Source organism: Anopheles stephensi, chromosome 2 (genome assembly GCF_013141755.1).
Source record: "Anopheles stephensi strain Indian chromosome 2, UCI_ANSTEP_V1.0, whole genome shotgun sequence".
Lineage (NCBI taxonomy): Eukaryota > Metazoa > Arthropoda > Insecta > Diptera > Culicidae > Anopheles > Anopheles stephensi.
The window spans coordinates 77,165,816-77,192,847 of NC_050202.1; the positions used below are offsets into that span (position 1 = coordinate 77,165,816).

Genomic DNA, 27,032 nt, shown 5'->3' on the forward strand with positions numbered 1-27,032 from the left:
GTCGGCAATGCGTTGATCGACTGTTGAAGTTTGTTAATTTGTCGTTTTAAAATTTATAGTTTTGCAAAGCATTTCGAATAATTTTAAAGATAATCCGCGCTTGCCGTAAAAATAATAGCCCCAAACATGATTGCAATAACAAAATAACCGACTATAACGTCAACTTCAAATTACAAACAAACCTAACGATTGCAGAAGTATTTTCACCGGGAAGCACTGTCACTTGGCGAGGTCGCAGCTGTCAGTGAGGTCGCAATAATAAACAACATTCGCAACCACGGTTCGGGAAATATTCCAGCGCCCGGTCAAACAAAATCATCAAACGGATGAAACCGTTCGTCGTGATTCGTAAGCTTGAAAATCAAGATAATGTGGCGTTACAGCGACTTATACGCGAGTTCGTGATGTCTGGCGCTTGGGAAGCGTTTGTTTCGTGTTTATTCAGAGAGGTAACTATCGCGACCTGTGTGCGTTCTCTCGTTATACTAGTTATGAGGGGGTTTTTTTTTTCTTTACTAATGTGTGATCCCTGTTCCCAGATTACCCTGCAGCTGATCGTACTCGGTTGGGCACTGATGTTCATCTTCTTCGGTATTCCCCTCTACATGTGCGCACTGGCCATACCGTGCGTCATAGTGCTAATATGGTTTACGGTGTACGGGAGCTACTATAACAAATCGACCGAACTTGCCCTGCGGCCAAACAAATTGTGCTGGGTAGCAGAGATTTACGAACCACTGCTAGCCATGAACTCAAAGGCACAGGCTGCTAACATTGAACGGTGCTACACCGATAGGCCGGGGCCTGAAGTGCAGCAGGAATTGGGAAAGATGAGGAAGAACATCATCGGCACTATCAGTTGCCGGAACCATCTCGCCATGGACAATGCAGGATTTATTACGCGGCTTGCCATTAGCCCAAAGTATGGGCTAACACCGGTGACCGAGTACCTAATCCAGCGGGTATTACAGCACGCTTCCGACGGTCAGCTGTATGCCATCGAAACGGTCACTTCCGAGTGTGATCAGGATGTGCGAGAAATTTATCTTAAAATTGGTTTTAACATAAGACAGGTTTACCACAAACAAATTATCGGTAACACGTTGAAAGTGATGAAATCTCAGCTCGGTATCGATCTGCACGAATGGAATCAAAATCGAGAAGAAATCAACGTCGAAGTACCCGTAGAGTAGTGTCAAAAGCTCTCGCTCTCGGTGTTTAAGAAAACTTTGAACTCAAATATTAGCAACTAGTCCTTCAAATTGATGATTATAGCTCTTATTTTCCTATCTTCCATTGTATGACCATCGGGGGTAGCTGGTAAAAGACATATTGCATTTTTTTGGTATTATTTTTACTTTTGGGGAGCATTTACCATTTTACGTAAGACAAATATATTTCACGGTTTATGTCAACTGTGCTTTTACTTTGTTAAATAAAACTAACAAAAGACTAGTCCACCGACTAACGAAAGAGGCTGGCGCATGTGTATTGTACCAAACAGAAAACCGACCGTGTACTAATGTCGGTTAGATAGCGTTCGAGCGGTCTTGGGTTTTGCCTTGTACAACCGGTCGGTAAAGCCACACCGAATCAACGCCTTCCTCTATCCGGTCAACCGTCTTCAGGGAGGGAAAGGGAAAGCGGCAAGCAATTACGGTAGTGCCCGGTGCAGCTTCCGAAAGGATTTTCTTCTCCAAATCCTCCATCTGAAAGAGATGTGGTACACGTTACAAACATGCCAACAAGCAAACAGCGTACTATTTTACCATTTGTTCTACGCCAAAAATCACAATATGATCGTACGGTGCGAGACTAAACTTCCACAGATCTTTCCGGAAGAAGCTGGTTCTGCGGAAAACACCGTTGCGTAACGCGGCCAATCTAGAGTAGTAAACGAGCCACGGATTAAGCTCCACACCGTCCGCCTTGATCGATGGTAGTGAACGTGCCGCCGCTATCACGATTCGACCATCGCCGGATCCGATGTCCAAAAGTTTGCTTCCAGCCGCCGAAGGCTTTACGAAGGAAAGTACATTGCGGATTTGTCTCGGTGTGGCCGGAACAAACGGCAAACAGTGGCGCCGTAGTGCCGGCGCTACGAATGGATAACAGACGATGGAAAGACCTACGGCGATACCACCTAGAAGCATACAGCGGGAAATACATTAGTGTGGGTACTTTTGCTTACACCTGCACCGGGACAGCCTACCGGTTACTCCTATAAGAATTTTGCCTGACAATGAGGTGCCTTTGGGCCGGCCTTGGCCATCGAAAGTTGGGCCGGCGGAGGAGATTTGCTTTTCCAGCTCGATTGTTGACATGCTTAGCTGTCAGTGTAGTAGTGGGAACGGGAAATGTGCGCGCGTTTGTGTGTGTGTTCGAAAAGGGAACCTGTCAAAACAAAGAGGCTCTCTGCGTCAAACGTCACCGGGCTAGCAGATTCGGTGTTTCGGAGAATTTTTACATAAAATAGCGTAAAATAAGTTGCTTGCTGTTTAAGTGTAATTTAATTTCCTGCATTTTAAGCCTGAAACAGTGCCGTGCGCGTTTGCGAGTGTGACTGTGTGTTCGTGTGTGTGTGTGTGTTTCTGCTAGAAAGTAAGCGATTTTGCTGAGCCTTAACGTCGGATGACCATAAGCAAAACCGGAACATTTCGTACCGAGAAGAGACTGTACGTTCGAACGAAAGAAGAAGCTCGTAAAAAGGGTTGGTGAAAGTCAGCAAGCGTACAGCGGTGGCCCATCTCTCGGTTGATTGCGATATGGCTGAAACGGCAACGGATGCGCCCACGGAACCTGCCCACCCGGAGCTAAATCTACACGAGACCAATAGCACGCCCACCACCACCACCGACCCGGAACTGCTGCCCGATGGTGGGGTGAAAGGGCCCGGCAACATCCATACGCCGGCGGAAGGATTCATCTGCGGCGTTGTGGAAGGATTCTACGGTCGGCCATGGACGACCGAGCAGCGTAAGGATCTGTTCCGCAAGCTGAAGCAGTGGGGCATGGACGCGTACATCTACGCCCCGAAGGACGACTACAAGCATCGGGCGTACTGGCGTGAGCTGTACACCGTGGAAGAGGCGGACCATCTTACCGGTTTGATCACGGCAGCGCACGAACAGGGCATCAACTTTTACTACGCCCTGTCGCCCGGCCTCGACATCACGTATAGCAGCGCGAAGGAGGTCAGCATCCTGAAGCGAAAGCTCGACCAAGTGTCGCAGTTCGGCTGCAAAGCGTTCGCCCTGCTGTTCGATGACATCGAACCGGACATGTCGAAACCGGACAAGGAAGTGTTTCAAAGCTTTGCCCACGCTCAGGTGTCGGTAACGAACGAAATTTTCAACCATCTCAACTGTCCCCGCTTCATCTTCTGTCCCACGGAGTACTGTAGCTCGCGCGCCTCGCCGACGGTCAAGCAGTCCGAGTATCTGAACACGCTCGGCTCGAAGCTGGTGCGGGCAATCGACATCCTGTGGACGGGGCCGAAGGTAATCTCCAAGGTGCTAACGGTCGAAAGTATCGAGGAGATTACGGAGGTGCTGAAGCGGCCACCGGTCATTTGGGACAATTTGCACGCGAACGATTACGACCAGAAGCGTGTCTTTCTGGGGCCGTACAGTGGACGGTCGCCGGAGCTGATCCCACTGCTGCGGGGGGTCGTTACGAATCCGAACTGCGAGTTTCATGCCAATGCCATCGCGATCCAGACGTTGGCGTACTGGAGCAAGTGCAGCGCGGACACAAAGATTGCCAGTTCGCTGTCGCCCGACATAAAGCTCGAGACGGAGAACGAGCAGGGCATCTGCGAGGGTGACGCACCGGCCTTTCTGTCCGAGAACGTGTACCATCCACGGTTGGCGCTCAAGCACGCGATCGCCAACTGGTTGCCGGAGTTTTTCCAGGAGAAGGAAGCGTGGGGCCCGATTACCAAACCTCAGCCGGCAGTGACAAGTAGGTGGTCCGATCTTTATCCATTCGTTGATTTATTCGTCTTAATGCGATCCGTTTGTTTCGTTTGCGCTAGTGGTCATGCCCATCATACCGATCATACCATCGGTAAACACGTGCATGACGTTAACCTCGACCAGCACCACCACCACGACCACTGCCACGGTGCTACCGATGCCGGAGGTCAACACTACCCAGCTGCAGCTGTTTGCCGACGTGTGCAGCACCGTCACGAACGTGGCCGAATCACTGCCCAACCCCATCATGAACTCGCTGGTCTCCGCGACGAAGGTGATCACGAACGAATCTCTACCGAATCCGGTCGCCGCTGCGGTGAACCACATTGCCATTCCACCGACGATCCCGCTGTCCAGCATTCCGGTGCCACTGCTAAACATGAAACCGCTGGAATCGGACGTTACGGGCGCGGATTGTGGCGAGCAGGTTGGCGGTGTGGTAGATATGGACAAGGCTAGCCCGAACGAAGAAGCTCCCCTGGCGGAGGAAGGTTTGCCCGGTACCGTTCCTCTGCTGGACGGTGATGCGGTGATACACGACGGCTCGGCCGACCAGCGGCCGGAGTCCGAGCAGCAGCCCCAGACGATTGCCGAAGAGGAGGGAAAAATGGTGGATCTGGATGAGAACGAGGTCAAGATGGTGGATGCAAGCGAAGAGCCGGACGATAAGATGACGGTAAGCGACGAACAGGTGCCAGTTAACCAACCGCCAGGGTTGGACAGCAAAATGGTGGACGAAGATGAGGGAAAGCCGGATGTGGTGTTCAGTTCGGCAAGTCCCGCCACCGGGTCCGTTCCGGTGCCGGAACCGATGGAGTGTGGTAGCAACCTAACCTCTCCCCGGCATCAGCTGAAAACTCACTTCGATGACATTGTGATGTCAGAAACAACGTCGGTAAGGAGTGTAGTAGAGAGCAGGCAGAGCTGATTGATTGATGGTCACTGTTTCCACTTCTTCCCAGACATGTTCCGGCACGATGCAGGTTGAAAGCTCCGACACGTCGCTGGAAATGGCTGAAGACAAGTGAGTGTAGAAAGACACGGAGAGAGCAGTGATATGATTGAATGACCTTTTTCACTTTTCCCCCCAGAAATGGCCTCGAGAAACAGATAACCGCCGTAGACATAATGCTGCTGTGCGATCTATTCTACCTGCCGTTCGAGCACGGTTCGAAAGCTTTGCAGCTGTTGAGCGAATTCTACTGGCTGCGGAACAATGCGTACGTGCTCTGTGCCCAGCGTACCAACCGGGCCGGGAAGCAGCGCACATCGAGCACCGCCAGTGGAAGCAGTCTCGGCGGGGGGACGGCAACGGCGCCGGACGGTTCGGCCGTGCCGCCGAACGCGGGTGACGATATAACCGAAACGCCACCGAACGGTCCGTCGATGGATGGGCGCGATCTGACCAAGTGCGACGCCCAGGAATGGTTGCGACGCTCGGAAGCTTTTCAAACGCTCTGTCAAAGTATTTTTACGCTAACGAAAAAGGTATCGCGCTGTGCGAACAAGGAGCTGTGCTACGATCTCTTCTCGTACGTTTGGGACATAGCGAGCGTGCTGTCGCTGTTGAGCGCTTTCGTCAGGTGGCTATCGCTCGGAAACTTTCCGCCCAACATTAACTCCTTCAACCAGGGCGGTTACAATTGTAAGCATTGCTTATCGTGATGATGATGTACAACTTTGTTCATGCTTTCTTTGCTCTCGCATACATTTTAAAGGGTTCAGCAAAGGATGGAAGGAAACGTTCATGTCCGGCGATCAGGAACCGTGGATATTTCGCGGTGGTTTGGTAGCCGACCTGCAACGATTGATTCCACTGGATGCGGCCAACGATCTGTTCCTGTACAAAACGCCCGAAACGTCTTCCGTTCGCCTGTACTCGATACGTCCGTACACGTTCAGCGACGAGGCCACCCTGTACGACATCTGTCACCGTACCGCGCACGATGGCGATGTGCTGGAGGACCGCCCGACGCAAGGTGCGCTCGCGGCTCTGATCGCGGACCGATACCTGGGCCCGTTCCTAACGATGGCACCCGAATTTTGTATGGTGATCGAGGATCATAGCGGGCAGATCGTGGGTTACGCGTGTGCAGCGCTGGACACGAAAACGTTCATCCGCAACATGGAACATTGCTGGATACCGGAGATGTGCTTAAAGTATCCGGTTACCCTTGCAACACCACCGGAACAACAGGTATCGGGCAGCAGCAGCAGCAGCGGTGGCCCTCCCTTAGATGCTTCGTCCCCGGCGGGAAAAGCTGCCCAGCTGGTGCGTGATAGTATTCACTACTTTCACAACTTCCAAAGCGACTATCCAGCCGCCGTGCTCGCCAAACACCCGTCGCTGATGTGCTGTCGCATACTGAAGGACCACTTCCTGGAGGACGAGACGGTGTGCAAGCGGGTGGTGACGGTACTGTTGGCGGCCCTGCGTTGCCACGGTTCGTCGTGCGGTGTGCACGTGTGCATCAATCGTAACGATCGGTTTCTGTACCAGTTTTACGCGAAGCTTGGGTTCGTAGAGCTTCCGGCCACCGAACCACCAGCCGCCGATACGAGCCTGTACATGGGCCGAAATTTCTAAACGTTTTCCTACGCAAGTGACCAACACACACACACACACACACTTTTCCGTCCCACAAGTGGATATGATTTTGGGGGAAAATATGTGGCACGTGACGGTTCTTGCACAACGATGCAAGCATAGCCAGCCGAACCGGAAGAACCTTTGCTTTCCGCTTCTTCCAGCATTTCCTTACTCATGCATCTTACATCTCTCGCCTCTCGGTCGAATATCGGTTAGCGTAGCGGAGAAATGGCTTAATAAATGAATGTATTACGCGGCACGATGCTCAGCGAAACAGTGAAAACCCGCGTGTGTCGTTCGCCATTTGTTGCACCGTTCCGGTGACGATCAGCAGCAGCTCCGGGTGTGTCGCAAATAATTTTCTTCCAGCATTTTCATTAAACCATCGGCAAGAGTTTTGTAGATTTTGTAACTAATTTATAACTTCATTTGCTTGCTTCGTTCATAATTTCATTAACGATACACACTAATTCTGGTCTCTGTCTGGCTGTCTCGAACAGCCCCTTCATCCGTACTGCGCCCTGCTAGATGTTTTGCCTGCCAGTGGTTTGAGCCTTTCGATCAACACGCTATTTACCTATCTTGTTTGCTATTTGTTCACAATCATCTGTCTTTCACCGTTCGCTAGTTATCGGTAGGGGTTCCGACCGAAAAAAAGAAAGTTTTCTAACCGAGCTCAAACGTTTGCTATGCAAGACGAGGGTAAAAACATAAGGGATAAACCATCTGACTACTGCACTAAATTACTTATCTCTCTTGAATAGCTTGATCTCAGCAGAATAGTACGGAAAGCACGACCGAATCGAGCCGGAAGTCCACACCAGGTGTGCCGTCCGTTGCGGCCCCCGCCTATTCCCATATGAACCGGTAAGTTTTTTAACCCTTAAGGAACGAACATAAGTAAGCAGCTGGCAGCATAAAATCATTCCCCACTGTCGCCCTGGCGCACTGCACTGGTTTGTATTCTCCATTTGCTGTACTACGCGTGCGACTGTTCATCGTTATTGCAATACACATTTGGCTTAACGTTTAAGTCTTCGGCACTGCCATTCGACACCAGTAGTGTGTGAGATGGGCGAGAAAGTGTTTAGAACGGGACCCTCGTTTTTAGCATAAATCTTCTTCTGCTAATTAGTTCCTTACGTTCGGCTACTTCCTTTTCTTATGCCTATTTTAGAAGCCCTTGGTTGCACCCAGAACCGCCCACATTTGTTTCCCGTGTTTTAGTGCTTGCACGGTGGTGAGCACACGTGCGGTCCAATGCCGTCCTACAGTCGTTTGTTTGTGCCTCCTCAGCTAGCCAAAGCCACTTAACAGAATGCTATGTACAAACCCATCGCAAAAATATATATCCTTCAATGTATGGTTGAATGGTGGTTGTCCCTTCCTCTGGCGGTCGCGAGAAACCGCCGCTTTCCTTTAGGGGTTTTGTTTGCTTTTTGTAGAATAAATTATAGATCTAGGCTTTTATTTGTGTTTTTCCCCTAGTCGGTTCCTATCGGTTACCAGCTATCCTCACTCTTTTTTGGCAGAAAGATAGTGAGCCGTTCGTTGCCGCGTGTGGAAATGAGTGCTTGATCCTATATCATATCGAGTGTCATCTCGCCACTGCCCGTTGGGCGGCTAGTCGTTAAGATGATGGTGGATTCGTTTCACCACCCTTCGCGGGCGCCACTGCTGCCGGCGTCGGTGGATGAACATTTGGATTTACTGCTACCGATGATCTGCAAAAGAAGAAAAACGGACGGCATGGCATTAGTTAGCAAATCACCTTTTTGCTGCTCCACCATACCCCGCCGTACGTACCTGTTGTGTCGCATATGGCTTTTGACTAGATCGCTAGTGACCAGTGCCGACAAAAGACTCAGTTCTCCGGCCATCACGGTGGCGCAGATGATGCGGGCCAGCTGTTTCGCATTCTCTGCCGGTTGCGTCGGATGCGAACCGCGCACGCCGAGCATATCGAGACAGGCGCCCTGCCCGGGCAGGCCCGTCCCACCGCCGAGCGTGCCCACCTCCAGCGAGGGCATCGTGCAGGTAATATACAGATCCTCACCCGTCTCGCCGCACGTTTCCATGTTGGTCGAGCAGTTGCTGCTGGTAACGTTTTGGGCCGGATCCTGGCCGGTCGCGATGTAGATCGCCGTCACCATGTTCGCGGCGTGTGCATTGTTGCCGCCGATGCTGCCCGCCACCGCCGAGCCGGTCATGTTTTTCAGCTTGTTGCACTGCACGAGCGTGCGGGCGTTCGTTTTGAAGATCGATTCGAGCTTGTCCGCCGGGATGATCGTTTCGCACACGACGCGCTTGCCGCGCCCCTTGATCCAGTTAATCGCGGCCGGCTTTTTGTCCGAGCAGAAGTTACCGCTGAGCGAAATGATTACCATCTCGGGAAACACCGACTGTATGTCGCGCAGCGCTCGCTCCGTGCCCTTGGACAGCATGTTCATGCCCATCGCATCGCCGGTGAAGGCGCGGAAGCGCACGTACAGCACCGGCCCGTCGATGGCAATGTGCAGATCCTGCAGGCGCGCGTACCGGCTGGTCGAGTCGAACGCTTTCTTGATGCGCTGGAAGTTGTCCGCCGATTCCATCCATCGCTTTGCCTGCGCCGCCAGCAGCACGTTCGGGAACCGGATGCAGGGTGCGCGCGTCATTCCGATATCCTCGACGAAGCTCGTAACGCCACGGATCGAGAGCGCTTTGCAGCCGCGGTTTGTGCTCGCGACCAGTGCACCCTCGGTAGTGGCCATTGGCACGAAGTAGCGCTTCCCGTCGAGCAGCAGCGGTCCCGCATACCCGACCGGAATCGGCACGTAGCCGAGCACGTTTTCGCAGCACGCGTTCATTACCTTCGAGTAGTCGTAGTTCAGGTACGGCAGATCTTTCAGCGTTCCCGGACTGCGTCCCGCATCCTTCATGACCATGTTGCGGCGCAAGCGCACACCCCGCTCCGCATCGCCGATAATCGTTTCGATCTTGTACAGCGGGCAAATGCCCCGGCCGGCACGCACCACCATTTCCACCTCGGTATCGGTCAACCGCTTCCCGTTACCCTCGTCTTGCAGGATCTGTATGCACTCCTCCAGCGGGCGTGGCTCACGCTCAACCTCTGCTTCGTCACTGTCGAGCAGCAGGTCGTCGTCTTCCGCTTCGTCACCGGACGATTCGACCATCTGCACGCCATCCGCCGTATTCTCCACCAGCGTATGCTTACGCAGCTTACGGCCGAAGCGGCGGCTCTTGCCCAGCAGGCTCAGTTCGCTTTGGGTGGCCTTTTCTTCCAGCGTGACGGATTCGGCCAGTGTGAATGTAACGGGCGGTCTTTGATTTTGTTGGTTAATTTCGTTCAGCGCCGCGGCGGCGGCAGCAGCAGCAGCTGCAGCGGCTGCCTGTTCTTGTGCCACCGACTGTATCAGATGGTCGGACAGTTGATAGCGGTCGAACAGCACAAACTTAACGCCGAGCGTGATGATGAGGATGTAGGTGAAGATCTGCTCTAAACTGAGCGTCAGCCAGCTGCAAGAGATTCAAAAAAGAAAAATGAATTAAAATGAGCGAATTTTATTCCCAGACGAAGATTGGAGGCTTAATTTATTTATTTTTTTAATTCACAAAAAAAACCATTAAACCTTAACAGAAATGAAGGCGCATGGTAGTTTTTAAAATTAAAACTGTTTAATAGTTTCACTTGAAAGTTTTCAACATTACCTATGATTATGACCATAGTGCGAGCTGAATTCGGCTGTTCCATCAAACAACCATACTCAAACAAACTTTGTCACATGCCCACAAATGCGAGTGGCGAAATAAAAACTATGTCAAGATCACCAGACGCCGATGTTGACAATGGGGGAGATGATGGCAAACGAGTTGCAAAAAAAAGCCCCGCACAAGCGCCACCAAACGCGTGACAATAAATTTTCCCCCTCAGGAGGAAGATGAAATTTGAGATTTTATTTTTATTCTCTGACCGTGAACATGCTGGTCCGGAACAGCTGGTCGAAAAGCGATATCTTATTCAAGATAGAAAAAATGTGGAAAAAATTGTAGAAAAAATTGGGCCAACCAATATTAATCTGTGTGTGTGCTTTTTTCCCTATAACCTACTACTTACTGCATAATCAATTCGGAGAATTCACTGGTGTCCGTCTTGTTCATCGCTGCCAGATGCTCGTGCGCCTGTGACGCAATGATCTGTTCGGCCGCATCCGACTCCTTGTCCGAGATCGGGAACCGGCTGAGGACGTGCACAACGAACAACCCGCTGGACATGATCAGCTTCACACGCTGCGCGACCGGATTCGGTTTGCTGTCCTCCTGCAGCAGCACATGGCGGATCAGATTTTCACCGCCAAACTTCTGCACCCGATTGTGGCTCTTGTGCGTCAGCTCCAGTATGAGCGATAGACAGGCCGGATAGAAGGTCATGAAGACGATGTAGTTGACCAGTGCGGACATGACGGCGATGAAGCTGAGCACCTCCAGCCGCTGCACACCGGACAGTGTCCCCACGCCAATGACCAGCGTTTCGACGAGCGTGTCGAGCGAGAGGGCCGGTCCGAGCACCTCCATGCCGCGCGCAATGTTCGTCGTCACCTCAGACTGGTTGGCACCGCACAGTGCCAGCTGGGCCAGTATGCCGGCCTTCGACAGGTCAATCAGCAGCAGAAAAAGGAACAAGGCGTCTCTGTAACGATTTACCGGTGAGAAGTTATGGAAGTTAGTTGAATCGGAGCAAAAAGGCAAAAAACACTTCACCAAGCGTACATAATTGTTAATTGTTACATTGTGAGGCAACAGCTTCCCCAGCGATCAAGCACTACCGAACAGAGGACATACGGTTTCAAAAAAAAAAAAAAACCCCGCTATAGGTGAATGTGAAGGGAAAATAAAGCCACCAGAAGACCCAAGGAAGTAATCTGACTTTTAACAAAGTGCAGGTTGTGTTTTTTGTTCGCTTTGCACTTTCAAGACCACTCGCACAAGTCATCGTAGTGCGGAACAACGCTGAGCAGGAACTGTATATCCGTCCGCGCACCATCACCATCAACTTGTGGTTCCAAATTAATGTCATTTTCGTATCATTGAACGAGATAGAAACGCAGGTAAGTGATGAAGGTTAGGCAGGTTTCGAGCTGTTTTTTTGAGGTTCTCCACACTTGATACCTTACCAACATTAATTTATTGAATATTTTTAGGCGGCTGCCACCATCAGCTGTTTATTTAAAAACTATTCTGCAGCACCGAAATAGAGTTGAATACAGTGGCTCAATGTCAACCGCATCAATCAATGCTCAAGTGCGCCAAGGTTCGGTTTGATTAAGTATGATCTTTCCTATGGAAGCCGTGTAGATGTTTGACCACCTTTCAAGTACACTCTGGCAGTGGGTTGGCCAGCAAACTTCGCTTTTTTTTAGGCCATCAGTCGAATAGGATGATGTGTTTTTGCTTTCTATCCAGTTCTGGCTTCCTGCAGTTTAGCAGCTTATTGGCGTCGGTGTTATTTTCATTACACATTCATTAGGCCCTAATTTTTTTTAAAGGTCGTTAATCGGTAATTGAACTTAGCTTGCAGTAATTAGTGCTAATAAGATAAAGCGTTATTTAATATTACGCCCCAAGCTCAAGGTACAAAGTTCTAACTCATCATCATCACCGTAGCTCCAGACGTTCGTTCTAACTAGCTTTCGATAATCTACGTACTAGCCGAAAATCTTTGCCCGTTGAAGTTCGCACGCAAAAGCGTTTCTATATTTTTTTTGTGTGCGTGTGTGTTAATATGTTTTGCAACCCCCGACAATCCCCACATCCAGTCCAGTATTGTTGTTGAGGCTAGGAGGACAATAAAATTTAAATATGAAAGCCTGCCAAAAAATGTCACTGCACACTGCTATCTCGCGCTATCTTTCGCGTGACCGATCGCTGCAAAAAGGGTTATTGTTAGTGTTGCGGAAAACACCCGATACAACGCGGGCATGAATGTAGCAGACAAAAAAGAAATACTTACTTTAGATCCGATACTCCACAGCCGAGCCAGTTCAGTACGGTGGAGGTAAAGATGAAGCTGGAAAAAATCGTAAACAGCCCGGCAATGCCTGAAAGAGAAAAACAAACACACACACACGAACGTGTGCATATCTTCATTAGTGAATGAATGATTTTTTTTTCTTCTGCTGCCACCCTTCTTCAGTCAATAGTCATGTAAAAACGACCGGAAGTATTCTGGAGTGCGTGTCGAGCGGATGGAAATTTTGGACACTGAGTACGTGGAAAGGTTATCGTTTCCTACCCTGGCTCTAAAGCGGACAATGGACACAGCGTCCCAGCGTGAAGGACGCTCATGCAAACGTCGTGTACCCCGGGCTTCCACCAGCAGCAGATCGATCGATAAATTGTCTGTTTGTTTGCTAATTGAGCAATCGGTAAAGCTTCTTCCTGAAAGTGCTCTAAACGGATAAAAAAGTGCATGCAAGAGGGTTGAGGAGCACGTCACTACGCTTGAGCCATATGTTGTGAGGTTCCCCACCCCCTTTAAACGAACCACCGACACCCATGTTCGAACGGATGATCGTGTGAAGATCGTGATCAACCCTCTTCATCCTCTTTTTCTTAATCTTCCTCCGGCCGGTGTTCGTTGAGGTTAGGTTTCCTAATCCTTATAAAATAACGATCAACGACTTTGAACGGTGAGCCTGTCTGTTCAAGGTTTGCTAAAACGGTTTGGAAAATGAATCCCGTGAAGATTTTTGGCAATTCAATCGACCGTTCAAGGTAAGCATCTTCTCACCTTCCCCCGTTACTCCCGCGTCCACCCCAAAAGCAGTTGAAGTTCACGCGATCCAGCCGAATTCAAGCAGTTCGAGCACAAGACAAGATCGCCGGTGTTCGCGATTAACGGTGACTTAACTAAACAAAAAAAAAAAAAAAATCGCCCGCCCAAAAACAAAAAAAAGGAAAAGCGATCACGAACGTAACGAATTAGATTGATTTTCACGGTCACTCCACGGCCAAACAATTTACGGCCAGTGGGTCTACTGGGCCCGTAATGTTTGGTTTGTTTTGTCGAAAATGGGGCCGAAAGTTTAAGGGAACGAAAAACCCAAGCGCCCATCGGCTCTTGGTTCGGCGGACAGATTATGATCACTTGCAGCTGCAGAGGTGGTCATGTAAATTATTGCAACCGGCGTACAGCGCTTCTGTACGCTCATCCATATTCAGCAGCAACAGCAGATTTAGTGTCTCGGGGTTTGTGTGGCGTGTGGTGTTGGTAAGAACGGACGAAGAATATGACGTTAAGTGAGTATGCTTAACCTAAAGGCATATGGGCGAATTTTTGTGTATGTAATATCGTCCTATTTCTCTAATCTTATCCAATAACTGCTGTTGGTGTTAAGTGATCAAATAGCATCTCAAATTATTTTAATAAAAATTTTAATGATTTGGGTATCTATAAAAAATATACCCGTTTTCGTACATGTCTGTCCGCATGTAATGTAGCGCTGAAGCACCGTATCGCTTACCAAACCGAGTAGCGCGCTAGAGTTCATGCCGGGCCACAGCCAGGGCGTACCAATCCGCATTGAAAGCTTTTAAGGAAATGCTGCTACTCCCAGCGCGGAATCCGGAAGATACTGCCGCATCTACCGTTGTCGGGGATGCATTGGTTGAGCCACGCAACTACAGAGCCCGCAGCGAGTGGTCGTGTGCTTAACCATGCGTTAATGGCATGGCCTTCGTGCTTCGTGCGTGCAGACGAACGCAAAGAAAGCGACGATGGGACACGCGTTCGCTCGGGCAAGCATATTCCGAAAGTGGCCAAAAATGTTGCGGGACGCAAACGCAATTAACGCAATATAGAAAACAAACGTACACATCGCAGCCACAGCTCGAACCGTGTGCCCTCGCCTGCCTGGCGGAATGTGTGGCCCGCTTGTGAGGGTGCGCGCGCGTGCGGCGATGCGCGCACGCCGGTTCGCGGTAGTTACTTTCTCCGCAAATACTCGTTTTTCGGAGACGCGACCAGCACACACCAGCGATACCGTTCGAGAGAGAGAGAGAGAGAGAGACCAACGGAGAGATAGAGAGAGCGGGGTAAACCAAAGGCGAAGGTGGTCGCTTGTTGTTGTTAAAGAAATTTAGTCAAAAAAAAAACACCCTTAATCAGCGCGTAATATGGACTGGTAGAAACCGGTCATGCGTGTACTTCATGAGAGGGCGTCCTCGGGAGGTTGCGTTAAAACGATGCGTTTGTTTATGCCTACAGAAGACATCCATTTTTGCGATATATTCTTATTCGTTAAGGATTGTTTGAAACGGTTTAGAAATATATTTAGAAAACATAAAGATAAAGGAAGCAAGTCTCTGTAGTGCAGACGTGACAATCGTATAATAAATATTATATAAATACTCTGTCTCGTGGCAGATGATCGGCAAATGTAATCAGGGATTGGAAGAAACTGTATCTACAAGATAATCAACGATGTCGTTCGTTACATGAGGATCTCAGCGGCTAGGTTCAGTTAAAAACATGGTTGCTTTTAACTTCGTTTTGTTAAAGTCGTCAGCAGATCGTGTGAAAGGTTCAAGCTGCCAGTACAAATACTTTCAGTAAAGACCAAAAATATTTTGCTTTTTGAAATTAAGTGGTTCAAAACTGATAATAATCTTTACTCAATTTAAGACCACTTGGAGATAAATCTAAAAATTAATAATACTGGATTCTGATTTTTACTCTACAATTCCATTAAGTGAACCGATCTTAAGTGGTTTCTACTGAAGCAATACAACATTCCCATAGAATTGAGAGCAATCTGTGTCATAGACACGAAATGTCGTGCCATATGACACGGAATGTCAATGTCTTGCCGGCCCACCATCTTCTAACGCGCATCATGAATGCGTTTACAAACCATCACCCACAACTACCACCCGTCTTGATTCCTCTTTAAACAATCGCAAGGGTGAAAGCGCTCATAAGAAAAAGCAACAAAAAAAAAACCACAAACAAGCAAAAAAAAAAGTTCATCCGCTGGAATCAAACCGGAAGTCTAATTTGAGGTTAAATTCACCCGGGGTTTTTTTTTTCACCCGACTAATAACCGCTCTTGGCGACCCGGTTCCTTTTCCGAATTTTATTTGACCATACGAATTCGATAACACACAATCCAATGACCTCAAATGCAGTGGCAGCAACGGCATTTGCAACACCAATACAGAGAGAGAGACGATCCTAAACATGCGTGCATACGAAAGCAAACGCTTGCTGTAAAAGCGAGCTTCGCGTCTTGGCGAGATATTGCGCGGGCTGGTACGCGTACACGGTAGGCTTCGGATTGATTTTGCGTTAGCTTTGGAAAGGTGCCAGCCACTGAACTGATCTAAGCGAAGTAGCGAACAAACCACCGATCCTCCCACCCCCCTATCCCTCCCCCCCCGTAAAGCATGTGGGGAAGCATGGTGGCCCCATATTTAAAGTGGGTCAGTGAATCGTGCGCGTGATCGTTTGGTGCACACCGGCTGCTGCTGCTGCTGCTGCTGTACCGCCCGAACGTTTTGTCCACCACACCCGCCCGGATCGATCAATCGATCGGGTCGCGATCGTGATCGCGAATGGGTCATTTTTTGTTGGTGTAATATACGAATGCCACACGTGCATCAGGGTACCACCACCAACACTATCACATCGTTTAGCATCCTAACTCTACCGAGCCACACATGCACACGCTGCAAGTTGGTTGACCTTGTTTTGTGGCGCTTAATGACTCCCTTTTCACGTGCATGCTAGAGGTATGCGTTGCATCGGTTTTGCATCGAGACTCTTTTTACCGGTGGCACACACAGAAACACACACACCAATGTGTTGCATGGTAAGAAGCTGCAGCTCGTGGATGGTACTATCGGATCTATCACCGAACGATCGGGCTTTTGCGCACGATCTTGCAGTAAAAATGATAGCATAATTATTCACATCAATCATCGATTTGTACGTTAAAAACAGCTAGCCTGCTTTTTATTTTATGTCCTGCGTTAACGTTACCCAAAATCATCTGATTAAAATCGTTAAAATGACGCACAAGGAACGATATAAATCCTGCCAAAAAGATCAGAAATGCAGCATGGTTGTAAACCAGAAAACATAAAGTTTCGATAAGATCGTCCGAGGCTCGGTAACACAGTTTGTGACGTCAAGCATCAGAAGAACACGAAATTAAACCGGTTTATAGCACGTCACAAAACGCACCCTCTCTCTCTCTCTATTGGGTACTTTGCGTCTGCCAGACATTTCCCATTCAGTCTCCAAAGGAATTTAACAGATCCCAAAAATCAATTTACTTATTTATTGGCAGCGCGAACGTGAACACGAATATTTGCATGCATTAAGAATCAGATTATATAATGAGCTCTCCGTCTGGCCGACAGCCATCGTTCATCGATAGGTAAACCAAGAGAATTCCCTTGAGCGAAGCGAACACTATGCATAACGATCGTGTGTATTATGTGCGATCAATTATGCCATAGTCTTCGCTTCCTTAACGCGAAACGCTACATTTCTCTAACCACAAACCGAGGGCAACCCTCCAGCGGCGGGCAACATTTCGACGATGATGAGCGGCAGGCAAAACCGATGACTTCAACGATACCGTCAGCGCGAAGCGCACCACTAATTCACACGCACCACTTTATTAACCACCGCTTCATATGGTGACCATTTTATTCGCCCATCCATCCGAACCATTAAATGGGCTCTTTTTTGTTTTTTTGAGTGTTAGATTTCACTTTTTTACGACCAACCAACCTGTAGCTTCTGCTACACACTGTCGGCTGCAACCGTATGACATAAGCGGTACGAGCATATCGATCGAGCAAATAGTGGAGCAATTAAAATTGGATACTTTACCACTGTTTGCTGGCTTTGGGATGGTCGCTTATTGCTTTTCATCTCACAGCAAGATGTGTGTTCATTTACAACCCCGGTGTGCGCCCAAAGAAAGCGTAAAACGCTAGTTGTCATTAGTGACGTCATGGGGCAACGGTTGCGAAACGGATCGGCACTCGACCTGAAGAAGAAGCCACGACCGGCCACGGCTCGGCAGGCCCGCATTTGTGTGATCCGATCCGGGAACGATAGTGAAATGGGCACGATTTAGCATGCTTCAAATCCCACCACGTGTTCCCATACATACGGAGAAACAAAACAAAAAAATTAAGTAAAAAGGAACGAAAGAGGACGCAAAGTGAATGGCACGATTTAGGGTTAATTTTTTTTCCTTCGAGTGAGTTGTTGTTTTGTGAAACCATTCTCTAGCGTGGTGCGACTCCGTCGTCAAGGAACCCCTTCAAGGAACGCAAGCTGAACCAGTCTCGAACAATCAATCATCACGCCAACCACCCACCACCCAATATACAAGCACACATCAGTCGTAGTAGATGGTTGCATTGATGTAATGTACTTAAAAGCTTGAATTTCTTCCTTCGAAACGTGCGTGCGAACCGCGTTGAAACTTAGTTATGCTGTGAATTATGTAAAAAAAAGGCTAGGCTAGGCCATTATGCTCTTTTTGTCTAAGCGCAGTTTGTGATGTGGGGGGTTTGCTTCGACTGAAGCGCACCGAAAACAACCGGACAAACATTTATATAAATGCACAGTGGATAACAGTGTAACGTACTGTTGGCTCACCGGAGTCAGAATGAATGGTTAAATAAAGTTTTTAAATTTGTTTTTCTTAGGGCAAGATACGACACAATTCGTCTCAGCAAAATCGAAAGGAGAACGTTATGTTACTACATTTTTGCCCCACAATGGCCCCACCAAAACTCAAAAACTATGCAAATTATGCGAAATTTTGCATTCCATTTGCGTCATTTAGCACCAGGCCTGATTGTGTTTGTCTGGAACACGGGGAGTCGAGCGTTCGTGGAGCCTATTTAAATTTTGAGTCGGCGAATATATTAGAAACAAACGGCCCCACTGTTCAGAACACTTCGCGGAAGTATGATAAAATTTGATCCCATCCAAGGAGACATAAGTTATTGCTAGGCTGCCAAAGAGAAGCACAACAGAACAAAAAGGGCACGGATATCTTTTGGCCGCTTGGGAGCACTTGCAGCTATTCTAGTTCTTGAATCATCACTGCTCACACACCTGGCACGGAGTACGCCACAGGCATTCATAGGTATTAAAGTAAGATATTATCTTGAACACCATTATTATTCCTGACAACCGAAGGCAATAAAAAGGAAAGCAAAACGCTCATCGGACATTCTTCCGCAATAGCATTGACCTGCGATTAAAACATCTTTGTCGTGCCCGTTTGACGTCATTGACACCTGCATCGCTGTGTTAACCACCCTGAAGCATACCCGCGGGGGAAAATAGCTGGAAAATCCAAGCACCAAGAATCAGGAAAGATGAAACAGGTTTGTTGTTGTTGCCCGTTCTTCACGCATCTTCCACAATCAAATCGGCGTGGAAAGGATCGGCTGTCCTTGAACTGGCAGAGTCCACACACCAGCAGGTTATGAGTTAGTGCTGCACTAGAATGCAAGATTTTATGCTTACGCAAATAGCATATTAATGTCGAATGGTGTTGCGCGACCGGGGGCTCTTTGTGTAACGCACAGCCGCTAACGTACATACCGGCGTAGCGCGTCTTAAGATAAACAATACACCCAAACGTCAGGGTTATTCACACGAAATAAATCCCCGCGTTTTGGTGGCCAAGATATGGTGGGGGGATAAGCGTCACCATTCTGATTTCTTTGTTGGATGTCCGTGATCTTACGGGCCCTCTTTAATTGGTTGTATCGCTGATACGGCGCGATAAAACAAAAACTCTCGACGATCACTTCGCGCGGCGAGCCACCTAGGCCGGGTGTGGCCCGTACTACTTGCACGGGCTGTGTGCACAAGTTCTTTGCAGAACGAAGTACGCACGATCGTCCATGATCGAGTCCGGTGCTTTCGACCGTGGCTGCATTAAGCTGGTTGCATCGAGAGGTCGCTCGCTCATGAAGGTCGCTGCAGCCAGTGTATGATGGAAGAAGATCATCACAGGTCGCGCATCGTCACCGGTCGTCACCGTAATTGCTACCCCTTTTTTTGGGGAGGGACGGGACACGGACCGAAGGGACCGGGTGGAACATCTCTTCCTGCGCTACGTTCCATCAAGCATGGCTGTGAACTTGATTGAGCAGTTGGCTGAGGCTGCGGACGGTAAGCGGGTAGATTGCTGGCTGCTAGCGTTACTAATAGCGATCGCAAACTTATGCGCCCTAGCATGCAGCTACCCTTGACTTCCTTCCCGATGTGGTACGGCGCCGGGCACGATACTCGGAAGGGCAACGGAACACCGTTTGGTATGTCACACCATATGCAAACGGAACGCCCCTTTGGTGGCACAACATTCCACAGCCGGCCGAGCGCGCTCGGTTAGGAAATCGGCTAGAGAGATTCGTACACGCGATAAACCTTGATTAATGCTTTCGATAAGAGTGTAGTTTCAAGTGCTGCTAGAATCGCAATCGCAAACAAACCGCCGGGACGGAGGAGCTGTTGTCTGTTGAGCAAACCGACGCGCAATCCATGTTGAGCGGAGATGCTGCCACAAGAGCCACAGTTTCCGCAGCCGGAGGACAATCGGGCAGTGTGTCACATGGTTGGATTTTCACTTGTCTGCAGTGAACTTTTTGTGCGCTCAAAATGGCATGACCGCGTGAGTGGTGGTATTGATCAAGCTTAAAGGGCAGAGTTGGCTAACCAGCCGGCTCCGAAACTGGTTATCTGCTGTTACGGAACGGAAATTTGACTATCTGAAGCAATGTGTGGGGGGGCTCACCGTAAATTATTCATAATTATTTGCGCAAATAAAGGAGCCACTCATTTCGCGTTCAGCATTTTCTCCGAAGAGGCTGAAGTCTCGAGCATGCAAGCCACATGCTTGATACAACAATTATACGTTTTAGTAACTTCATTACTTAAACAACTGCATTATGCATACCAAAAACTTCATATTTATAATCTCCTCAGGTTTCGAAGCTTTTCTTAGACTGCATAAAGATTTTCACAAACGTTTCGCTCCTACAAAACGGAACCTTGACCGTTTTTTTATCCATCTACAAATCAGGTTTAATCGTTTAACGCCAGTTTTGGTGGCCGCGAAAGTTTCTCATCGGGTACGGGTTCGGTCCAATTTCCACGGTTGACCATAAACCGGCGATCGAAGCGCGGACCGCGCTAGAGGGCACGGACAGCTCAGGCAGGCTGTTGCGAAGAAGCTCACCAAAAACCCCAACAGCCCAGGGTGCTAAATACCATCTAACACCATAAGCAAATGATACACTGCGTTCGTTCAATCTCGCCCCGATTCTGCTCCATCTTGTTTTACCCGTTTACCCCCAACGGCAACGGAAATCGGCCCGAATCGGTGGAACGAGCATAGGAGCGCGCGAACACACAGCCACAAACTTTCTTAGCAGCCGCCGCCGCCGCCGTGACTATCGGCTCCATTCGGTTTCGGCAGGCGCTTGGAAACAACAGCGAGAGACCTCATCGGCGGATAGTTGATACTTCATCCCAATTTGAGCGGCATGGAAATTAAACAAATTCAAACGCCGAGAAAATGCATCTGAGTGAAACGGCGGCGGGAAGAAGGTCAATGACGTGTGGTGTATGCACAATCGGTGCGATAGAAAAGAGAAAACATCGAACTCATCAGCTACGGCGGCGCAACAACATCGAACGAGATCTTGAACGCACGCTGGCTGGCCTGTTCAAAGGGCAGACCCAAATCCGGAGAAGGTCTCACAGCGATTAAAGTTTTTTTTTATGGCATCGCTAATGCCGGTTTAATTTTCTAGGTTAAAATCAATCTATTCCATCAATAAATTGCATCAGGCAGAGTAGGCAGATAGTTTGGATTTTCTGTTTTCGTTTTCTCTGTAAGAGTCATCCAAAGACTTGGTCTCTCCGGATCGCGCAGGCTAATGGAAGATACTGCCTCCAGTCGTTTTGCATGTCATACATAATTTGGTACCAAAACAGCGTTACTTACCTAGTATGTACTTGGATCCGAGCTTCTGTAGATTGTTGAAGTGATAGTAAATGTAGAGGATGGCCGCACCGCGCACCACCATCATCAGTATGATGTCGATGATGGTTCGCTCGGTTTCCTCGCACAGCCGCACGTCGACCGTACGGTGGGCATCGTAGCGTCCGCCAACATTGGACGGCTGTTGCGTCGCTTCGGCGGTGCCCTTGTCGAGCGAGAGGATGCAGGCCGCGCCAGTTACCAACGTCACGATCACCTCCCACGGGTGCGAGGCGCAGAATTCGCCGTGCGCGCGAAACAATCGTCCGAGACGCATGGTTGCTGCGGACCGGTAGATGCAGTCGAGTCTGTCGTACGAGGTTCGGTACCGCGGCACGATACACACGTGCCCGTAGGGTCGTGGCTTTGACCTTTGTCTTAAATCTTCAACAAAGGACGGGAAGACCACCGAGGGCCAGGAAGACGAAACAGTGCCTGACGTTCACACCCGATGCACTGCACGCCGAACTACTGCCAACGATCACTCACTCACATCCACGCACTACTACTAGCGGGCAAACCTGTCGGCTGCGAATGCGAACAGGTCCTCTTGAATACAGTATAAAATTAGAAAATCATCTGCATGGCGCATTGGACTTTGGACTCCAGCCGTACTAAACACACCCCACCAAGACCAGAAGCACTAGGATCGTATTGAGCTTTGAACCGGAAATGGTAAACTCGCACAACGGCACACACGCTTTGCTACTACTCTGGCTTTCTACGCTTTTCCCTTGCGCTCTGGTGCGCTCTTTCTCTCGGCTAACACCCGACGACACGACGGGGCTGGCGGCAGTAGTGGGCACGGTTCATCCCCACCGGGGACATTTGGGTTTCGGTATTCGAATTCGGTGGTCCGCCACACGGCCGGTTCTCACATCCGGGCTCTCGATACGCCGAGCGATAGCGCAAGAGACAGGTTTCACTGAGAGCGCGATCTTGAGAGCCGCCAGGCAGGTATGTCACTGTGTACGCGAACGAGCATGCGTGCGTGCGTGCGTGAAAACGGGCTGATCTCTGTGCGAAGCAACGGACAACACCACCACCAACAGACACGATACCCGGCGACGGAGACAAACGTGGTGCACACTTCTTCACCGTAGCACGGTTCCGATGAGACTGAGCCTGCGGTTGCGATATCTTCAGCCTTCTGCCTTTCAGCAGAGCAGAGAGCGTTGATGATGACGTCAGGAACGAACGGATTGCTGCCGCCCGTTACTGTCGGATGTTCTTTCTTTCTGCTTCCCAGTGCACCATTCGCGGCTTCACGTGTCGCGCTTTTCCAGCCAATCGGGTATGTCGCGCCGCCGTCGGTCAGATTTTGCCCGCGTGGTCCAAAACGGGATGGTAGATGCTGATGATCTCTATTGTCTGGTGTTCTTTTTTTCTCTCTCTCCCGCGCTTTTTTTTCTGTGCGCTTATCGTCGCCGAGTTATGGAAAACGAAATGGAGTTGCTGAAAAAAAAGGGAAAATAAAAATATTTTTAGCGCTCATAGCGTGGACATTCATGATGGATGTGGTATGTTCCGTGAAAACTTTAAAATAGGAGCTTTCATTCATCGTTATTTTGTTACAATGCACAAACAAATGCAAATGGAGTTTCAGCTTTTAAAGGAACTTCCCTGCTACTCTTAACCATTGAAAAAGACTAACAAAATTTCGTTAAAACCATGCGTTTTACGAAATAAATTCATTGCCAATACTGTCAGCAGACGGAAGAGATTGTAAGTATGATTTATTATAATGTAAAAAACGAGACACGATGACTGAAATCCGAAAAAGAAACACGATCCTACACATGATCGTCCTGGAGCGTTGCAGCAACCATTAGATAACACACACACACCGCCGTAGTACATTCATTGATGAATACGGTCTCAATCAGTTGGTGGGACGCCATGCACAAGGCCACAACAAGCACGAACGCAGCACGCACGTATCCGTGTAACATCCGTACAGCCGTATTGAAGAAGCAGCTAGGCGACGAGTGTGCTTAACTCATCTTTTAAATAAATGGTCTGGCAGACCCAGGGGTGGTACCTGAGAGCGTACGGGCGTACGTTTCTGTCACGGTGGTCTTGCAACCTTCGCGCTGCGATTGGACCAATATTTGTTGAAGTGCTCACACATGACATATGCCTATTGCGGAAGTTTGGCATCGGTTCATCTGTGCCTGCCCTGTCGCCTCCAACACGAGCCGCGATCTACCATGCGGATACATCGCTATTAAGCACAGTTTAGCTTTATGTGGTTCCTGTCTCCATTTACCCGAATGGAACCGAATGAGTTGGGGCAAATTATTAAGTTCGTAGATTTAGTCAACTCGACTAGATACGCATGCTATCGTTAATCGCTAGTTTTGTAACACCGACATACATTACAGAGATTACGGCTCTTACAGATTACATCTCAGATTCTTATGTCAGACGCTGCTTACATTAACATACATTTGTTTTTTTAATTAACAATTCACAATTGCGTAAAATGGTGAATGAAATGCAACTACCTTCCCCAAGACTATTTCCGTTAAGTGTACTCCTGTACACTGATTTCTTTATAGCAAACATCTCTGCATCTGCTTAACACTAAACAATATTAAAATTGACCTATCTATTGACCTATAATTTTTCTCAACACCACTGTGGTGAGACGTTTTAATTTAATGGTATTTATGAGTTCAAGACCCGATTGTATTAACAATCGAAACAACAAAACTCTTCCTCACCTTTTCGGCAAATAAAATTCGATACTGAAACCATATGGTGAACCGATCGGACATTCCAAAACAAACAAACCTTTTCAAAGTGGCAGTGAGAAAAATTGGCTTTTGTACAAAACAACAGCGAATGATTCATTCGAAATGTGCCTGCAACAACATTGAACCAATTTCGCTCTGTTAGAATGTTATTTACACTTTATAGCCGTCATAAGGTGCAGGTGGGGTATGCGGGCACCGGCTGGATAATATCTACAGGCGCGCTTATATTCTTGAGTGAGTTACGATTTGCATTGTCACAAAAAAATCAGTGCTGCTGCTGCTGCTGTTTTGAGTTTGCCTAGCTACTGGCTACTTCAAGAAGCTCTACTGATCCGATGTACCAAACCCGGAGAAGATCTTTGCGGCGGCGTTATTCGATAATGAGTTCCTGCTAATCCCTAATTGCCAAGAAACACTGGTTCGTCACAGTTTCCAATTAGCCAGCACGCAATCAACGCTGACGTAAATATATTTACCGTGTTTTTTTTTGCTTGCTCTCGATTTCAAACATCAAGCTTACCGTCGCCAGCCGTTACAGACGTGCATCTAGTGGATTTCTCACGAAAACAAGTATGCGTGTATATAATTTTTCCCATATCAATCACTCCACAATTGCAAGTCGTGCTAAACGTTACCAAAAATAGAACCCGTAGTTGCCACACGCCTACGCCATGGCCTGGCCGATACTGGTGTTGTTGCTGGCCGATCGAATTGTTTTAGCAAAGCGCTTTCACCTCGAACTTGCACCTCGCTCGCTGATTGGAAGGTGAAAAAGGGAGGTTCCTCGCCGCGTTGCACCGTTTCCGTTTAGAATCGCCATCAAAGTTGTTTACGTTGCGGGCGCAAGCCGGAACCGTGTTTGTTTACCTTTGGAAAGTCGGACCTTTGCCAACGATGCTTGGCGGGCGGCCTCACTCGATCGCTTACGGAGAACGCGTCCGATCGAACGCGGTATCGATTTCTGGAAGAATTTGGCAGTCGCGCTCATAATCGACTAACAATCTTAAGACAGACGACAACTATAAAACAACACCGGAGAGCTAGAAAAGTGTCTGAAGTGAACGCAATGTTTGTATGCGCTTGTCTCGCTGAGTGTGAGGAAAGTTGTCGAAATAAAATAATTACCACGATGCGCAACAACAACGAAACAAAACGATAAACACGCTGGCTAGACGGTGGTTACACACCGGATTTATGGACAAAAACATGTACAGCGTGAGACATAAGAGGACCATACTAAGAGCCATGCAGACTAAGGAGAAAAAGTTACAGCTGATCATATTTACACTTCTGGTTTCGATGCATCATGGAAAGTAGGTTGTTCCGTTGGGTGGTGAGGGAAGCACTACAATTAAATCATCACACCATTGAGGAATCGTAGAGGATGGAACGTCAAACTGCAATAAGAATCTTACGCGCCTATCAGATGAAGTACAGATTCATAAACGTCTCCTGTCATTGACAAGTTCTCTAATTAATGTTAATGAAAAAAGTGTCCATGTGCCAGTGTTTCCTTATCTTTGAGGCCTGCGAATAACCAGGCTTAACAGAACCCCGGAAAAAAAACCGGTTACCGGTCAACTTGAGCGAGAATTTTAAAGAAGCTCCTAATTCCCACGTATCCAGGCGTGAGTGGATCTGCTAGACTATGTGGATGCTATGCGGATACGACCATGAACGATTGCGCGCTAGGAGCACATGGGTTTAGGGATTTCTTTTCACGCATTTGTTCGTAGATGGTAGACGTTGGGATGACGTACTCGAACCAGCTTGCTGAAAAAGGCAAATAAACGATCGCGACTACCCCGTTTGCGGATCACCAAAGGAATACTAATGGACCGCGATCGGCGCGTTGCTTACTGCTCTCTCGGACCCACAATGACGGTGACGATCGGTCCACCCCCGGGCAGGTGATTTCTACCCATCCCCGATTGTTCAATTTCGGCAAGGTAAAGCAACCTCGGCATAAACCTCCGGAACATTTGCCCATTGGACACACCCGTCGGCAGCGCGACGTGTAATGTTTACTCACCGATGGGTGTGCTTCGTCTTCTCCCTAATGTCCTAGTTGACCGATTGTCTAGCATACTTTAATAATTTGCCTGGTGGCCCTACTTGACATTCGTTTGCTTTTACGATGCTTTTTAAGTCCCCCCCACTTTCCATTTGTGAATTCATCAAATCTGACTGATAACTTTCGTTAGATGAATGAATATGGATACGAGCACTGGTTGTCGGATGTGCTAAAAGCATCATCCTCGCAAGCTACCACGATCATGACCTTCCATTATGATTGTCGCTAGGGAGGGCGTTGTACTGCTGGCTTTGACATTACGTTCCACTAGACACAAGCAGTTCGTATGGCCGTTTAACAGCTTCGCGCGCTAAATGACGAGAATCGGTATGAAAAAATCTTTTTTTAATAAACTTTGGTCAACCATTTTTCCTGCTGTAGACATCCCGTCGGAGCCATATAGCAGGTGAACGGTCGGTTGTACAAATCTAAGCATCATTTGTCATGCTTTTCTCAAAATTCCTTACAGTGCTTCGGCAAACGGATGTAGCAGGTTCGCTTGAAGTTGACTAATCTTTCCCTACAACTGTCGCTGCCTGGTGC

At 48.6% G+C, this 27,032-nt stretch overlaps 4 protein-coding genes across 6 annotated transcripts in view; 2 read left to right on the forward strand and 2 right to left on the reverse strand.

The window, feature by feature from the left end:
- Nucleotides 1-226: 226 nt before the first annotated feature.
- Nucleotides 227-1,455, forward strand: LOC118503571. Its single transcript, XM_036037005.1, has 2 exons — nt 227-449; nt 540-1,455. The coding sequence occupies exons 1-2, from the start codon at nt 327-329 to the stop codon at nt 1,191-1,193; spliced, it is 777 nt and encodes a 258-aa protein (XP_035892898.1). The 5' UTR covers nt 227-326; the 3' UTR covers nt 1,194-1,455.
- On the reverse strand, nt 1,371-2,372 carry LOC118503572 (ATP synthase subunit C lysine N-methyltransferase). Its single transcript, XM_036037006.1, has 3 exons — nt 2,213-2,372; nt 1,770-2,143; nt 1,371-1,709 (listed from the first exon to the last, which is right to left on the reverse strand). Exons 1-3 carry the CDS (start codon nt 2,322-2,324, stop codon nt 1,530-1,532), a joined length of 666 nt encoding a protein of 221 aa, XP_035892899.1. The 5' UTR covers nt 2,325-2,372; the 3' UTR covers nt 1,371-1,529.
- Nucleotides 2,373-2,423: 51 nt separating this feature from the next.
- On the forward strand, nt 2,424-6,850 carry LOC118503564 (protein O-GlcNAcase). Its single transcript, XM_036036976.1, has 5 exons — nt 2,424-3,963; nt 4,037-4,872; nt 4,940-5,001; nt 5,069-5,622; nt 5,696-6,850. Exons 1-5 carry the CDS (start codon nt 2,766-2,768, stop codon nt 6,562-6,564), a joined length of 3,519 nt encoding a protein of 1,172 aa, XP_035892869.1. The 5' UTR covers nt 2,424-2,765; the 3' UTR covers nt 6,565-6,850.
- A 112-nt stretch (nt 6,851-6,962) lies between these two features.
- Nucleotides 6,963-27,032, reverse strand: part of LOC118503565 (3-hydroxy-3-methylglutaryl-coenzyme A reductase) — a 30,204-nt gene continuing 10,134 nt past the window's right edge. For all 3 annotated transcript variants that reach the window (XM_036036979.1, XM_036036978.1, XM_036036977.1), the window contains exons 2-6: nt 21,621-23,111; nt 12,578-12,665; nt 10,685-11,257; nt 8,374-10,086; nt 6,963-8,291 (exon numbers count right to left, since the gene is read on the reverse strand). In XM_036036979.1, coding sequence (XP_035892872.1) covers nt 8,198-8,291; nt 8,374-10,086; nt 10,685-11,257; nt 12,578-12,665; nt 21,621-21,933 — 2,781 coding nt within the window. In that variant the 5' untranslated portion in view covers nt 21,934-23,111 and the 3' untranslated portion in view covers nt 6,963-8,197. The remainder of the gene's footprint in view (nt 8,292-8,373; nt 10,087-10,684; nt 11,258-12,577; nt 12,666-21,620; nt 23,112-27,032) is intronic.